At 28.2% G+C, this 18,006-nt stretch overlaps 1 protein-coding gene and 1 long non-coding RNA gene across 5 annotated transcripts in view; one reads left to right on the forward strand and one right to left on the reverse strand.

Moving 5' to 3' along the window:
• The window catches only part of LOC142330220 (corticotropin-releasing factor-binding protein), a 395,376-nt gene that overhangs the window by 78,817 nt on the left and 298,553 nt on the right, over window positions 1–18,006 (reverse strand). The window contains exon 3 of the mRNA XM_075375367.1: window positions 357–517. Within this exon, the coding sequence (XP_075231482.1) occupies window positions 357–517 (161 nt within the window). The remainder of the gene's footprint in view (window positions 1–356; window positions 518–18,006) is intronic.
• The window catches only part of LOC142330221 (uncharacterized), a 373,896-nt gene that overhangs the window by 57,329 nt on the left and 298,561 nt on the right, over window positions 1–18,006 (forward strand). For 3 of the 4 annotated variants that reach the window (XR_012757732.1, XR_012757735.1, XR_012757734.1), the window contains exon 3: window positions 10,592–10,745. The exons of the other annotated variant lie outside the window; for it this stretch is intronic. This is a non-coding gene — a long non-coding RNA (uncharacterized LOC142330221). The remainder of the gene's footprint in view (window positions 1–10,591; window positions 10,746–18,006) is intronic. 4 annotated transcript variants of the gene reach the window in all.

Below are 18,006 nucleotides of genomic sequence, written 5' to 3' on the forward strand. Positions count from 1 at the left end.
ATGGAATTTATGAAATAAAATGCCAGCGGAGCGCTATAGGTTTACAATAATTAATTAGAAAAGCCAAAACTGGAAGTATATTGAAAAGTTGCGGAAGTAAATGTTGACAAGGTTGAATATAAATGATTTAATAACATTGAACCGGACGGACGGTAATTTATAGCGTAAGTGCCCTGAAAAGTTTAATACTATTATTAGTTAGCTGTATTTATAATTAATTATATAATTATAAGCTTAAATTAATATTTTCGAATAGCTTTTTTTACATGCTTCACTATTATATTTATATTTTTAATTAAGTTGATAATAATATATAATTACGAGTACTAAAATATCATAAGTTCATATATACATACCGACACTAATCCACCGGTCTCACATGGAAGATCTATATAATCAAAGTATATCTCCACAACCTTATCCGGATCTGTAAGTAAATACACGCCACACACAGTTACGTCATCGGTGGATGATTTATAATAATAATGTCCTTCTTCTGAAGTGACCAACATACATTCTGCAAATTAAAAAAAAATATATAATTAAATTAGTCATACGGTAAAATAATTTTGGGTTTAATTTTTATAACAAAGAATTTTTTTTAAAAATGTGACACAATTATTTGTATTTTAAATTTACGTAAGCGAACCAATTAGTATTATTTTTAGAGTAACGATTACGTGTTATGTTTGTCGATAGAGATTGTTTATTAAACCTAAGTGCTTTTTAAAATGTGTCAGTCGGTAACATACAGTAATCAGTAAATGTAATCGGCTTAGTAATCAGTAAATGTCGTCTGCCAGCCGATTATCACCGGTTGTAATGTACACGTTTCTATAGCAACGCTGCAATGTTGTTTGTAATACGTCTGTTCTAATCAGCATGTATATTTATGCTAACGGTCTTATTTCGTGGCACTGTCTTGTCATAATTAAATGAATAAGACGTTTTAATCGTTAATTACGTATAGCTTATTAGAGGGTGATTAATAGTTATGAATAAATGTTATTATCTGAACTTTCCAATATTTTTCAATATTACTGTTGAAAATTATTAATTAATAACCGAATAAATAAAATAGAGGAAAGGGGAAAAGTTATTTTGTCTTATCTTTATTTAAAATGAAGTTTATTAAATGAAATAAGTACTGTTTTTATCGAACATCTTTTGTCATAAAATCATAAAAATTGTCAAAAATGTCATAAAAAATTGCTTTTTATTTTCTGAAATTTGACCTTTAATTAATGTCCTTTGGATTCATCTTTATAAGTACTTATTTACGTATATTTAGAAATATTTATGTGTACTATATAAGATTTGTATACATGCACTTACAAATACAGTTCTTTCAGGGTTTTAATGGAAACCCTTCTCTGGATGTCATTTTTTTGTATTCATATTTACCTGTGGTTCTGTTAAATTGGAACCGATTTTAAATTAAACACTGTAGCAAAAGAAAAAAAACTATAATATAATAGTAGTATAAAATATCTAATTAAGTTATTATTGTTACATTTTAGTCTTGATTTATTATTTATTATTGCTATTATTATTACGTTTTTCTTGATATTATTTCCGAACTTAATTACGTATATTCATTTCTCTTATACTCTCTTATTCTCCAACTATTTACGTATCTAGCTTTCACACTTCGAAATTGTTTACGGACTAATAAAAATGGCATTTCATAATTTCACCAAAAACATAATTCTTATATATTAATCCTTACATTTTCTGATTACTTTCTACTTTTTATTTCTCTATAAATTGTGTAAAGATCGGCCAAATGATTTAGTGTTAAGCATGGTGGCTTTTAGACTTTTTGATTTCAGGTTCAACCCACAAAAAAATATTTGGCATTTTTTCACGTGTAGTTTCATTCATTACTTATCTTTCTCTACAGTGTAGTTCTAAAAGCATATACTGTATGAAAAAAAATCACTATCATGGTAAGTTTTTCTACATAATTTAAATAGAAAATTTCTTTTAAAGAGAAAAACTTAATTTTCTATGTAGAATCCTAAGGTATTTTTCATTTCTATTCCCGTCATTATTGCTGAATATTGAAATTGTATACCCTAGTGATATATATGTCTTTCTAATATACAAAGTATTTTCTTATTGAAATTTAAGAAAATATTTGGAAAATCTATGGTAAAAAAAGTAATACACAACCTACTCCTTGTATTCTGGTCTTTACTATTATTTAGAAGCAGTAGGTTTTTGTTCCTTTTTACTTCCTTGTACGTAGGAAAGAAATTATTGTGATCGTGAAAAATTTCGGATTTCAGATTTCAACGGAAATATCCATTTTGATTATCCCTGAATCCATTTGTAGTTTATGTTCCTTTTTACTTCCTTGTACGTAGGAAAGAAATTTTTGTGATCGTGAAAAATTTCGGATTTCAGATTTCAACGGAAATATCCATTTTGATTATCCCTGAATCCATTTGTAGTAGTTTCGGCGTGACGTCTGTACGTACGTACGTATGTATCTCGCATAACTCAAAAACGATTAGCAGTAGGATATTGAAATTTTGGATTTAGGACTGTTATAAGATTTACTTGTGTACCTCCCCTTTTGATTGAAATCGACTGAAAAAAGAGCATCCAAAAAATCCCTAAATCCATACAGAATTTTGATTTTGGGCTTTTTCTTAACTGCAGTAATAAACCTTTATTGAGAGGTTTTCAAGGATGTGTGATAAGTGGTACTTATTTTCGTTGGTTCCAGAGTTATAGCAAGCTGAAATTTTAATTAATGAAATATTTGAATCTTACAACGGTAAACACGTCGGTTCAAATCCGACTTATTAATCTGTATTATTTTAATATTTTTTAAAAAATTTAAATATACTGATTTAATAATAATTATTAACTTCTAATTGTAAAAAAAATTTACAATAAATAATGATTCAATAACAATTAAAAAAAAAAAACGAAAAAATATCGGAAGTTATTAATGAAGTAAAATTTTATGTACTTTTCATTTAAAAAAAAATTGTGTATATACAATTTAATAGGCGTACAGGGAAGTCTTATGGTATCCACATCAGATTTTTGAATTTATAGTTATAGGGTAGGCACATCGGTTCGAATCGGACTTCATCTTCTTTTTTTAACTTTATTTTTTTTTTATTTTAAATATATTGATTTAATAACAATTATTAACTTCTGATTGTAAAATGTTTTTCGGTAAATAATAATTCAATAAAAAAATATGAAAAAATATCCAAAGTTATTAATGAAATAAAATTTTATGTACTTTTAAAAATGTGTATATGTAATTTAATAGGTGTGCAAGGAAGTCATGTGGTGTCCATAACTGATTTTTTTTTTTTGTATACCTTTCCTTACTTTTTGCTAGACATAGATTTTACGGGTTTTCGCTAACACAGACAGCGTTTTTTTTTTTTTAAGTAATTATTAAAAATTAAATTTTTATTTTTAAATTTTAATTAAAATCGTCGTTAAATTATGGATTAGTTAGATTTTTGTGCTTTTTTTTGCTTTTGAATTTAAACCTACTTTAAAAATTTGAAATTTAAAGAACTGGAAAAGTTTTTATTTTAGTTTTGGTACTTCTGTTCTTAGTTTATTTATTTATTTTTGTTATTTTTATTATTTTCTTAATCTAATTAACTTAAATATTTATGAAAATTCCTTATTTAAAATAATATAAATGTTTCTTTTGTATCTTGATATATTATATAAAAAATAATAATATTTTATAGATTCATATTTTTCTCGATTTATTATGTTTATTTATTTAATAAAGTTAATTATTTAAAGGAAAGAAATGGAATTACGTTATGCTATAGATTTGATATGAAAGTAAAACAAACAAAAACACAAACTGTGAAACAATATTGTCGACTTCCCCGTATTTGCATAGATATTAAAATGTAACACCAGTGATTAAAAATAAAAAAAATAAAAATTTAATTTACCCTTACTATCTTTGTTAAAGAGAAATAAATAATTTCAAGGTTGATTAATTGAGTAAAAAATTATAAATTTCGCTGAAGTACAACGTGATATGTTTTTTTTTTATTTTTTGTTATAAGGTAGGTCTGTCATAAAATGTAATTTAAAAAATCCGATATATTGCAAATAGTCGTTTTATCTAAACACGAAAAGTAATTAAACGTTTACTCCCTTTCTCTGTGATAGAGTTTAAAAAGCTATTTCCAATCATGTGACTTCTTTTAATTAAAAAAAAGAGGACTTACGTTAGAAACTAATAAGTTTTTGCGATGTCAGTTTATTTTTTAAATAGTTTATTGTTCAGATAGCAATAATTTACGTGTTAAAAATCTGCGTATAAAACACCGTTGGAATTTGCTATCTCAATGTACAGTGAACGGAGATTTTAGTTGTCATATCTAACAACGTGAATTTTTTAAACCCAAAGATGACAAAGTTTATTCAAACTAGAAGAAGAATTTTATTGTGCTATTTACGAGTAGTTGTACTATTGTACACGTATTATTTTTGTACTTTACTATCATTTTCAGATAATTTTCTATTTTAAAAGAAGTATTCTTTTAATTATAGTATTAAAGTATAGTTAATAAAATATTTTTCATAAATTATACGTCGTGAAATCGGGAATTTTCTTGTTGGTAAAGAGAGAGCTTGAGCAAAAAATTGAATAAATTATATAAGCGAGACTGGGAAAAATCCTTTTCCTTTTGAAATCGATTTAAATTAGCAGTGTGATTTTCTATGATGCCGTTTTCTCTTCACAGAAGTAATATTACACAATTTGACAGTAATTCACTAAAAGAATAAGGTACAACTATTGATAACTCCTTAACAGTAGAAAGAAAACTCTTTTCACCTCTTCTAAAAAAATATATAGTATAAAATATTTATTAGTAATAAAATTTTCCGGTTTAAAGGATGGTTTTTCCTAGTGAGCGTAATGAAACAAAAAGAGAAACTAAAAAAAATGAGTTAATATTTTATTATAATGATGACTTGTATCGAACTAAGTAAACTACAATTTCGGTAAATTTTCTGCGAACAAATATTTGTTCTGTCAGATAGGTCTGATTCTACAAGGACTATTCCTTTGCGGTCCTGAGTTCAACATGATCCTTTGCGGTCATGTTTTCGAATAATAATTGGTTATTTAGCTTCTTCTATCGTGCGATTGAATTCATCAGTACTTACGATGTTCTACAATTCATGCAAATCATATTCAGTGTAATCGTTGACCGACATTTCGAAGAAAAGTACAATATTTCTTTCGTTCACATTGCGGGATTGGGAAGTGAAATACAATCTTCTTTACGTTTTGAGATATGAGGAGTACAAAAATAACATTCACATAGAATTTAATTTGTATATATAAATATATATATATATATTTGTAATGAGGCCAGTATAACGAGTATTTTTACAGAAAAAAGAAAAAGAAATATCTAGAAGGAACCAAAAGAAGTTTGTTATTTAAAATAATGGGTCCGTTTAAAAATTTGTTCTTTGTAATGCAGACAATGGTACCTCCAAAAGTTCCTGTTACCAAAAGGATTATCGGACCGGAAAAAACTTACAGAAAAACCTAAGGTTGGGGATAATGAAAATTATTACGTTTCAGCAATCAAAAGGACGGTCGGATACTGGGTTCTGCAGGTCATGAGGTATAAATACTGCCGGGAACCAGCGGGCAGAGTGAGTAATTTTGCCAAGTCTGAGTTCGGTGCTGCGTGCGATAATAGTAAGTGTTGGTAACAATGAGTGAAGGGTGCGTCATGAGTATTCCATTTCGGTCAGTAGTTGAAAATAAGCTGTGAACAGGAGTGAAAGTGTGTGTCAGTAAAAGTAATAATACTTGCAGAAAGTGAATTGTATTTTAGATTTTTTTAATTTTATCTTGTTAATGCAATATTAGTTTCAGTCATTATAACTCATTGTAATTTTTTTTAGTAAATTGGACTATATTGTGGTATTTATAATTTGTCATTAAATCAATTTTATCTTTTTTTAATAATTATTTGTATATTAATATATTATTATTATTATTTACTTTATTTTATATATTTTTTAGAATAATATATTGTATTTATAAGGAACTCTTACGTATACATATGCTCGTGTTTAAAATTTGTTGCTCGAAGATCTCCAAAATTACTAAATCAATTTCATCGATATTTAAATTTGCTGTAGTAGTATATCTAAAGTTTTGTATGTGAAAATTTGATAAGTCGTTCCTGACTTAGATCAATCAAGGTTGAAACAGACAACATAACATCAATTAGAGGTATTTTTCGGTCGCATGATTATAGATTTGGGGGGGGGGGTGAAAATTAATTTACATTACGTTTTGAGGTATGGGGATTTGGGGATTACAATAATACTATTCATGTATAAAATTTTGTGGCTTGAAAATCTCCAAATAACATTTATGCACAAAATTTTGGGACTCAAAATTACTGCATCAATTTCATTGAAATTTGGACATGATGTACTGAAGTTGTACATGCAAAATTTGATGAAGATTGGCTGAATCGTTCTTCAGTTACGCTCAATTTAAGATTAACATAACCTCAATTTGAGTTTATATATACTTTTATTGGTGTATTTTTCATACGGCTTATACAGTGAGACTCAGTTGCAGTTTAAACTTGATGATGTGTGTAGGATTTATTCGTTAATTGAACGTTGTGCATTGTATTCTGAAAATCAGAGCGTTTCTGACTGCGAAATAGTGAGGACGTCGGAAACGAAAAGTCGGTCTTCTTGTGCAGAACTGCTCATGTCTGTTCTTTATACTATTTCAAGTACTAAAACAAAAAAATAAACAGTCATCTACCCTTGTGTGAATCTATCAGTTTTTTTTTATTTAGGAAAATTTTTAATAAAATATTATTTGAAATTTTTACGTAGATTCCGAGGATTTCGATTTTTAAAATCGGTTTACAGGTTAGCGTATTAGATATGAAATATATTTAACTAATAATAATAATAATAATAATGATGTCAAAAAAATAACTTATTACAATGATGTTTATCACTGTATCCGTTCTATTATAAAAAATTGGATGAACATTTGAAATAAGCAGATTCTCTAAAAATAATCAAACAGGCGACGATTACGACGATAGACCTTTGGGTTAGTAACACTGTATCCCAAAATTACCTAAAAAACAAAACACATTTTTAATCATAACTTCAGTACCAGTAACCAATTTTTATTTTATTTGTGCCCAATTACTTATCCTTTGAATGGTCCTTTGAATGATATTAACATACATCGTCTCATTTAAAAAAAAAAAAAAATTTTTCAACCCTTGAAAAATTAGAAGACGTTTAAGGGCGAAATTTTCTGTTGGTAATTTAAAAAGTAATCTTCGCAGTTTTAATCTACAGATTATGATTTTTTCAAATGGTTTAAGAAGTAATATTACGTAATTTTATAGTTATTTTTGTTGGACTGAAGTTTAAAAAATATACTTCCCCAACTGGTTTTTCGCACCTACCGAGCAAAGGGGTGGACAGATTTTAATCTCCTTTTCACCAAAATTCATTATTTTTTCGGGTTGTCAATTAATATAATTAAATGTTAACATTACCGTTTAAGATCTTTTAGTTGGGGTAGAAGTAGTGGAAGGGTGGGTTCCACCCCTTTGAAAATAATATCTAAAAGGTTTTCCCTCGCGAATGGTATACATGTCTGCAAACAGAAATACGATGGGACTGATAGCTGTTGAATAGTTATGGTAACTTTTCAAATGATCACCTGGTATATATAAAAATAAACTGAAGAAGTGACGTAAGTTTCTTCAATTTCGTAATCTCCTCATAATCAGTTTTTGTTACACAAATGTGAGCCAAGCTCACGAATTCATTCCGCTTTTTGAACAGGAAAATATTTCATTATATTATTTACATTTTATAACTCGCATAAACTTAATTCAATAGATAATAAAAATTGAAAGAATTTTGGTAGTATTATTTATTAGTCTTATCAAAATATAAGTATTAGAATAATACTGGATACGTTTATGTAGTGTTTTTTTTTTTTCAGTTGTTCCTTGTATATTCAATTCTTCATTATTTATTTATTGAAAAAACTGATTTAAAAATCTTTTTATCGATTTTTTTTAGGTATAACTAGAAAATTGTAAATGCTACATAAAAAAAGTTTGTTTCACTCGTTATAACTTTTACAGGAATATTATTCTATGAAAGGAATGAAAATAACATTAGTATGTAAATTTATACTGGGTAAAACTGTGTGTACACACACAATTCCTTCATTCATTGAAATTGAGAATGAGTAAAATAGTCAGTTGGTATGTATTTTTTAACTGCAAAAACAATTGAATTTTTAAGCAGTGATAATATTGGTTGTAATTGCTCTCCAACGTAAATTTATTATAACCTAACAAAACTGAAAACCAATTACAATGAGGTTTTTCGTTATTTCATTTCAATAGATCCATTCTCTTACCGAACATGTTCCTTGATTATTTTACTTGTAGTTTAATCCTATTGAAAATTCAGCTGAAATGTAATATTAATAAATAATAAGACACGCCAAAATATGAATAGTATTTTATATTTTACAGTTAGTTCTTCCTGTAACAATATAATAAAAATAAAATAAAGAGGTAAATGAACAAAGATTTATGAATTCGTAAATTACACTTTTAAATTCGTTATTTTTTGATAGCTTTAATTTTTTTTTTTGGATGATATTACAACGAATCCATTTCTAAGATAATTAACGAGTCATTGTGATGATTCATAAATTTTCCAGTCTTGTAATCAAACTCGGGTCCTTCAGTGTAAGACAAGTACACTACAGTTTTTGTCATTTAGAAGATCATTTTTTAGTTTTGGAAAAACATATAAATATTTTAAACCGTCATTTGAAAACCACAAACATGGTCATGGTAATGAACCGTAAACTGTGAGCTTCTGTCTCTGTGTTACCTGGGTTTCAACTGAATGATTTAAATTAATCGAATGAATAATATTACAAAAATATTCAATTAAATTTTCGTTAAATAAAATAAAATAATATTGAATAAATTAAAAAAAATTCTGTTTAGTGATGATGGGCTTCCCGTAGGGCTGCTGCGAGGCTAGAGTGGTGAGGTGATGCGAGCAGCTCGTGTAAGGCTAAACCAATCATGACAATCAACTGGTAACGAACGGGGTGCTCTGGGGCATTGTTTTGTGAGTTACAATATGGTCCTTCTATAACATCTCCGCAAACAATCTTCCGATTTTCAGAATTCAAACGGAGTGTTTGTTAGTAAGTTGAACCTTTACATCCAACAAGTACACCTCGATTGCGTTAAAAGCTTCGTTTCGGTTGTTGTTCACGCACCGACGCACTCCTTTTAATTTTTATACCTCAGTTATTTTATACGAGTCACAACCATTAAAACGTTTGAGAAAGTTATTAAAAAGTGAAAAACGGTAGTAACCTTCTTGTAGCTAAGCAAGTCTTTTATAATCCAAAACCTATATATATATATATAATAATTAATTCTAACTCATTAAAAGTGAGAATGTTTCATTGTATAAAAAAATTACAAATTTGTTATAAAATTTTTTTTTTTCCTTTTCTGTTTAGCCTCTGAAACCACTGGAAGGTATTACTTCAGAACATGAATGAGAATGATATGTATGAATGTAAATGAAATGTAGTCTTGTGCAGACTCAGGTCCTGAGACTGTACAAGACTACTATTCCTGGAATGTGTGGTTATTTGAAACCCAACCACCAAAGAACACCGGTATCCACAATCTAGTATTGTTATAAAATTTATCCTGTAGTTACTGATAAATAAATACAAACGTAAAAGTATATCAACAAAGAGTTTCGTTTGTAAATGATGCGTTATACTTACTACGTTGTTAAGTCACAAAAATTTGTTATCATTTAAGTCAAATTATTTGATTTTTAGAGTAAAACATACGTAATTAATTGAACTTCAATGATTTCTTTTTAGCCTCCGGAACCACCGTGAGATATCACTTCAGAGGATGAATGAGGATGATATGTATGTGTGTAAATGAAGTGTAGTCTTGTACAGTCTCAGTTCGACCATTTCTGAGATGTCTGGTTTATTGAAATTCAACCACCAAAGAACACCGGTATCCACGATTCTAGTACTCAAATCGGTATAAAAGGAAAATTTTAATGACCTGAAATTGTAAATCAGTTCAAGTTTACAGTATTTAAACTTGTTACAAAACGTAGTTATGTAACTACGTTTTGTAACGTACCCTTGTAATATTATTCATTACAATTTTCCAGAAAAAAATTTGTTTTTATACCAAATATAGTTAACGGAATTATCTTAACAGTTGATGTAACTTACAATACAGTTACAAAATGATAACTGCTAACTTTATCTTTGGTATGAAAGGCAATCAAGTTGTAGGGAAGTAATTTTGTGGATATCATTTTTTTATAGGAAATGGTCACTTAGCAAAGCATTACAGATTGTTTGAATTTATTTCTCAGTAACTACAGGATCATTTATTTATAATGTAATTTTTTATAAAATTAAAGATTTTCACGTTTTATTTATTTTTTTATTACAATTACTTGTTTTTTTATATAGGTTTTGGTTTATAGATGAATTGTTTCGTTATAAAAAGTGAACATTTTATCTTAAAAATATCTTCTACGATAGAAAAATAAAATTGCTGAATTCATCGTTCCTTTATTGCCAACACATTTACGAACAGGAGAAAACAGCGCTAAAACTGAAAACAGTAAGTAAAGGACTTTTTTTTATTTATTTTCACTTCAGTTTTATAAGTTGACCGAAGTATCTGTGTGAGAATAAGAATAAAAGCCAAATGGTGTAGACTCCTTCAACAGCTTTTCTATAATATAGAAAGTTAAATCACCACACACTGATTACTTACTTTTAGTTTTCTTCAAAACTGTTATAGCTTAACTAAAGGAACCTTTTACGGGAAACAGTCTTGATTTTATCAATTTTCATTTGATTTATAAGAATCATTCTTTATCCTGTTTAAAAAATAAGAGTAAAAATAATTATGAATTTTTGATGAATATTCAACCCAACAAAATTGTTGGGTTGAATATTCCTGAATTTATTTGGACAGGATGAATGGTTAAGTAGATTTTAATATTATTTATAAAAACATAAAAATTTCCTATATTTATGGAAACAGATTCATGAAAAACACACATAACAAACAGTCTTTCCACGATTCATGGAAAAACGTTTAGCAAATTCTTTATATCTGTCATTTATCTGCTAACATAGGTTAATTATCTTTTGCTCGGTAAGATAAATCTTTTAACGTTCTATAAAATGAATTATTGGCTGATAAATTTTATTTGAATAAAATAAGAGAAAAATAAATAAATAAATGTTACAATAAATAACTAAAGATGGGAGTACTTTTCAAAATTAAATAATTTATTCAGATTGTAAGAATTAGTAAATTTTCCCATGTTATATATAGATTACGACCTGATTGATAGGTTTGCTATATAACTTATTAAAAAGTCGATGTTCCCACATTTGACTGGAAGGATAAAGGTAAATGCAAAAATTCTCGATCTTTAATAAATAATCAGTAACCCAGTCGCGGCTTACTAACAATTTTATTCACTCATTCGTTTTATTAATTTTTATTCGCGCAGTACAACATTTTTATTCAAAAATATAACTGATTACAGTCCAAATTAGGATCAATCAATACAACTTATCGATCTACATACAGATAAGTTAACAAAGTTGTTAAAATTTATATTATGTTGCTGAAGATATGATATCAGAGGTTTTAATCCTTTTATCACCCTCGGGCCATCATTTATAATCTGTAATGGCTTGAGGGGAACAATACAAAGAATATTTTAATTGCAAATAATAATAATATTTATGTTCATTTACAGGCCTATATTGCCGTCCCAAGTAAAAAGAGCTATCTCAATACATAACCACCCACCCAACCACTCCCGGTGTCAATATCTCTCACACACACACACACACACACACACACACACACACACACACACACACACACACACACACACACACACAGAGAGAGAGAGAGAGAGAGAGAGAGAGAGAGAGAGAGAGAGAGAGAGAGAGAGAGTGAGGATGGGGGAGAGAGAGAGAGAGAGAGATTAATTTTAAGTAAATTACGGAAAATTTTCTGAATTTTTTTATTTGGTCGTATTTCAGTTGTTTCTTTTTATTTATATATTCAACAAACTTGTTGAATATATAAATAAATATATAAAATAAAGTATATAAAGTATTTTATTTTGTATAAGATAAAAAACTTTCATCCAGTATTTTACGTAAACCCACCGGGTTGGTCTAGTGGTTAACGCGTCTTCCCAAATCAGCTGATTTGGAAGTCGAGAGTTACAGCGTTCAAGTCCTAGTAAAGCCAGTTATTTTTACACGGATTTGAATACTAGATCGTGGATACCGGTGTTCTTTGGTGGTTGGATTTCAATTAACCACACATCTCAGGAATGGTCGAACTGAGACTGTACAAGACTACACTTCATTTACACTCATACATATCATCCTCATTCATCCTCTGAAGAATTACCGGAGGCTAAACAGGAAAAAGAAAGTATTTTACGTAACAATATTACAATTTAATCGGGGAATAAAATTAAACATTTTAAAATACCCACGACGAAAACCTTAAAAAAGGTGAAATAATTAAATAACTGTATTTTTACCTTATAATCCTCTGTGACATTGTGATATTGTTTTTAAGACAATAAAATTTAAAATTACGATTGACCGACGTGCTTGACCCGTAGACTGCATAGATAAGCTTTAGTTATAATCACAGTCATGCAAGACGGTTAATCAAAATCTTAAATTTTATTGTCTTAAAAACAATATCATAATGTAACAGAGGATTATAAGGACTGTGTCACAGGATTATAAGGAATGTCGCAGAGAATTATGTCACGTCGTTCAATCATAATTTTAAATTTTATTGTCTTAAAAACAATATCACAATGTCACAGAGGATAATAAGGTAAAAATATAGTTATTTAATTATTTCACTTTAATAAGCTTTTATCGTCATGGGTTTTTTGACATTTTTAAATCTATTTTTTATTAATTTTTAAAAATTAATCGGCCAGTGCCCAACAATGGGACGTTTATAGGCTGATGATGATGACGATGAAAATTTAGTATACTTGACCACCGCAAAATACTTAATAATCCACATATTATTGATTTATCAATTTTAATTTTTGTTAATAATTAATTAAATAATGTTATTCTGTCTTTCATTCGGAAAGTCCCAGGTTTGAATCGTGGTCTAGCCTTGCTGGACTTAGAAAGACTTAGAAACATTCAAAATCCATTTTGAAGAAACATATCTACTGCAGCGCCGCCTGGTGGCTATAACTGTATAACATGTCTAAAAACCTCTTCTGAAGTGATACCTATGTAATCCAAAATCTCATCGAAATAGGTTCAGTAGTTTGTTAGGAAAATAGTCATAGACATACACACAAACACACACACACAACTTTATACCCCAAACGCATATACCGTCTCCGTTCTGTCGCGGGTAAAAATGTTGATATTTATATAGATTCAGAATGATGGTGAATGATTAGTTTTGAATAAAAAATAAATTAAGAAGGCATTAAAAAAATAGTTTTTATTTTAATAAATCAATTTAAACAACCTTTAACTACAAATAAAATGAAATATTTAATACCTTTAAATACAATAAAATTTTACTACGAACATTCCGGTGTGGAAATATTTTAGTGAATAGTATCGTTAATACCAATTGTACGTTGGTCGAATTAATTATAATTTTTGTTTAACCCATTTTAAATCAGGTACGGGAGCCTAATGATAATTGTCATAACGTTAGTTGTACTCGTTCAGGGGAAAATCCTTTTTTCCTCCCATGTAAAACTAGACAGGCTGGTTATAAATAGATCCCTTGCCCCGTTACCAGATTTACACGTGAAATTAATTACTCTTCGGCACGAAGTACTGGAATGCAACTAGTACAGGTGTCAACGGGACATCCAATTCATAAACATATCGATTTCTGTCGATTACATTACGTTCAGCCTTCCTAATCAGACACTCCGATTTATCATTGAAGATTTCCGATATAAACATTATTTAATCTGTACGCCTGCATGTAATAATTATCTGCTACAAAAATATCTATTTGTTTATGATTTTATCAAATTTGCCTTCTGTTAAGCATTGTCTCTTAACAGGATATATTCTCCCTATGCATAAAAAAACATAATTTTTTTATCGAATCCTCCACCAGGTACAGAACAAACCAGTTAGAAAACAGCAAACCGGTTAATTTCGATTCAGATCGTCTCGTAGTGAGATTTTATTACTAAAATGAAATAAAATCACTTCAATAAACAGAGTTCAGTTGACTTTCTTTTTATTTACTTGTATGAAATAAAGGAAGCATTGTGATCGTGAAAAACTTCGGTTTTCAGATTTTAACGGAAATATCCATTTTGACCATCCCTAAATCCATTTTGAGTAGTTTCGGCGTGACGTATGTATCTCGTATAACTCAAAAACGATTAGCCGTAGGATGTTGAAATGTTGGATTTAGGACTGTTGTAACTTCTGGTTGTGCACCATCTCTTTTGATGGCAATCGATTGAACCAAAAGTGTCCAAAAAATCCCTAAATCCATACAGAATTTTGATTTTGGGCTTTTTCTTAACTGCAGTAATAAACCTTTATTGAGAGGTTTTCAAGGATGTGTGATAAATGGTACTTATTTTCATTGGTTCCAGAGTTATACTCAAATAAAATATTAATTAATGAAATATTTGGATCTTACAAGGGAAGGCACATCGGTACGAATCAGACTTCATCTTCTTTTTTTTAGTTTATTTTTTTAACGATTTTTTTAAATTTAAATATATTGATTTATTAATAATTATAAACCCGTGATTGAAAAAAAAAATTACAATAATGAATAATTCAATAACCAAAAAAAAAAATATGAAAGAAATCAGAAGTTATTAGTGAAAAAAAAAGTTTACGTACTTTTAAAAACGTGTATATGTAATTTAATAGGAATTATTACATATATGTATATGTAATAGAGTTGGTGAACCATCTGATTATTTAATATTAATTGAAATTTAGAATTTAGAATCGTACTATTTTATGGATTTTCTAGTTTAATTTCTGTTAAAGTTTATTTAATTATTCTGGAAATTCTGTTTAATTTTATATTTCTTTTTCCTGTTTAGCCTCCGGTAATTACCTTTTAGATAGTACTTCAGAGGATGAATGAGGATTGATATGTATGAATGTAAATGAAGTGTAGTCTTGTACCGTCTCAGTTCGACCATTCCTGGGATGTGTGGTTAATTGAAAACCCAACCACCATGTTTAATTTTATCTACATTAATGTTAACTACAGAGTGACTGAGAAATAGACCCTCACAAAAACAACAAATTCACTGAGCCGTACATGCCCGATCTTTAATAGATTGCAACCCCCCACTTTAAAAAAATATTTTATAGCCGTCTGCTATGTTGTGGCGTTGCAGGTAAGCGGTACAATTAAATTGTATATTTAAATTGTAAAAAAGTAACTCGATCTCTGGCTGATCTAAAACTCGATCACCCGGTTGACTCGGTACCTGGGTGCGTTAACTTAAAAAAAAAAAAAATATTTTATGTTCTTCATTTTTATAAAGAAAGTGTTATTTTTTTAAGTTATAAAAAACATAGGTAGGTGGATACGTAAGGTTGTAAATGAAAAATCTATAAAATTATAATACATCAATATTATATTGAATATAATATTTTGATTACCCATAATATTTTGATAATGTTTTTATTACCCATCGATGAACTCTTAACGTCTTTTTTTTTGTTGAGAAGTATTACTGTAGAATTATAGATAGCCAGTTGGAAAATTTAGTTTTAAGTTCTTAAACAGAAAATTTTAAAGGTGAATTTCTTAGAAAAACAGCTTGTTGATTTTCATAGTTTGAATATTTATTACTGTGTTTTACGCAAATGAAAATAATAGTTTTATAACCTGTAAATAATTTTGCAAAATTGTTCAAAATATAATCCCATTTTATCAGTTTTTAGTTTACGTAACCTTTTTTGTATATCATTCCATAAAAAAAATTGAGAAAACCAGAAAATTCGAATAAAAAATAGAAAATAATACCTTTTTTAATTTTTCTTAAAAGTCTGATTTAAAAAAAATTAGTTTAATAACTGCCCACAATTTCTTAATAATTAATTGGGCGCCAATTTCAAAAAAGTGAAATTTACAAAGTATTGGGATGTTTATCGTTACTTTATACTGTGAAATTTTATGTTTATTATTTTTTAAGTATCCTTATTTTATTTAAAATATGGATGGATATAGTTTTAAAAGATTAAACCCTTATGAAAAAAACAAAAAAAAAACAGTTAACAATAAACTCTAATGATGCAACATCTACGGTCATGATAGAAAAAAGAAAATGAATAGAGAAAAATGTTGTGAAATAAGCACTACCAGACAAAGGTATTATAAAATGCAGGGTTTTTAGTTAATTCCCTTTATTTGAATTTCAAACTATAAATAAAAAAAGCCGAAACAATACAGTTAGATAAATCTTCAATCGTCTACAACTAGGGGACTAGGAGATAACCTTTAGTTACAAATATATTCGATAAGAAAAAACCAACTGCTTTTAAGAAATTTAGTTCGGAACCAAAAGAAAATTCATAGTAATTACAATATTTTATAAAGGCTAAGGCTGAAAGAAAACACACTGATCAAATTTTGAAATTATTTTTTTTTGAATTCGATTAAAAAAAATTCCTTTCGAAACGCCGGAAGGCGGAGGTAGATTTCACCGGTGCTAAGTAGGGGATAAAATAGATTTCCACCTTAAAGTCAAGAAAAACTTGAAATTTATTCAATACGACAATAGTTGTATGTGAAAAAAAGTTTCACATGTTCGGCATACGACAAGCCTCATCTTACAATTCCAGCAACATTTTGGTCATCCCTTGTCGTAAGGGAAGGGATGGTTATATCAAAAATTGTTACAGACAAAAGTTTTAGGTAATGTTTTAGGTAACTACCAACTTAAACCGATTCGATACTAAACATATTAAGGAGGTATGATTTTTTTGTCTTCGAAAATCCATTTTTTTCACCCCCTGGGCCAGTGGTTGGTGATATCAAAAAACTTTACTTAAATAAGTTTAAGCCCTTATCCAAACAATAGTAGGAACTTTAAACGAATTCGATATTTTACTTAACAAGAAAGTTATAGTGATATTTCATTTTTTTCAAAAAAGCCCCCCAACATTTCCACCCCCATGGTCCGATTTTGCCCATTAACGAACTCGACCGAGATTTTATGTATCAATTTGAAAGTGACTGGCACAAATTTACGGCAGTTATCGTGTCCACAAGAAAGTGAAATATATATCTATATCTCTGGATCTGGGGATGTGAAACGCGAATATATTTCAAAATTTTCCAGAAGTCGAATAATGGTACCAATTAAAATAGATAGCTTTCTTATGAAATCTAACTAACATATGAAAATTGGTTTGAATAAATTGTTATAATAGTTTATCCGTACACTTGCACAGAGGAACACACATATGGACTGTTTGATTTTCAATGGAGGTACAATTAACAATTTTTTATTTTTCGTTTAGTCTTTTATTAGATATAAATGGTCGAAAATAACATAAAGTTTATTTATATATAATGAATTATACGATTAGTATAATTAATAAATTAAAAATAGTTTTGTTTCTTTTTTTTTTAATAAATTATAAGAATAATGAGAGTAATAATTTTAAAAAATCTTGTTTGTATTTGTTGTTTTGTTGAAACGGTTCACATTATAATTTGAAAAGACCAATAAGTTTTCCTTAAAAATCATCCTTTTGAGTTACTCAAAAAAAAAAGGTTATAAATCTCAGTTTTTTTTTATATCAATATTTATATTTCATGAAATCATTACAAA

The sequence above is a fragment of the Lycorma delicatula genome, chromosome 9 (genome assembly GCF_047948215.1).
Source record: "Lycorma delicatula isolate Av1 chromosome 9, ASM4794821v1, whole genome shotgun sequence".
NCBI lineage: Eukaryota > Metazoa > Arthropoda > Insecta > Hemiptera > Fulgoridae > Lycorma > Lycorma delicatula.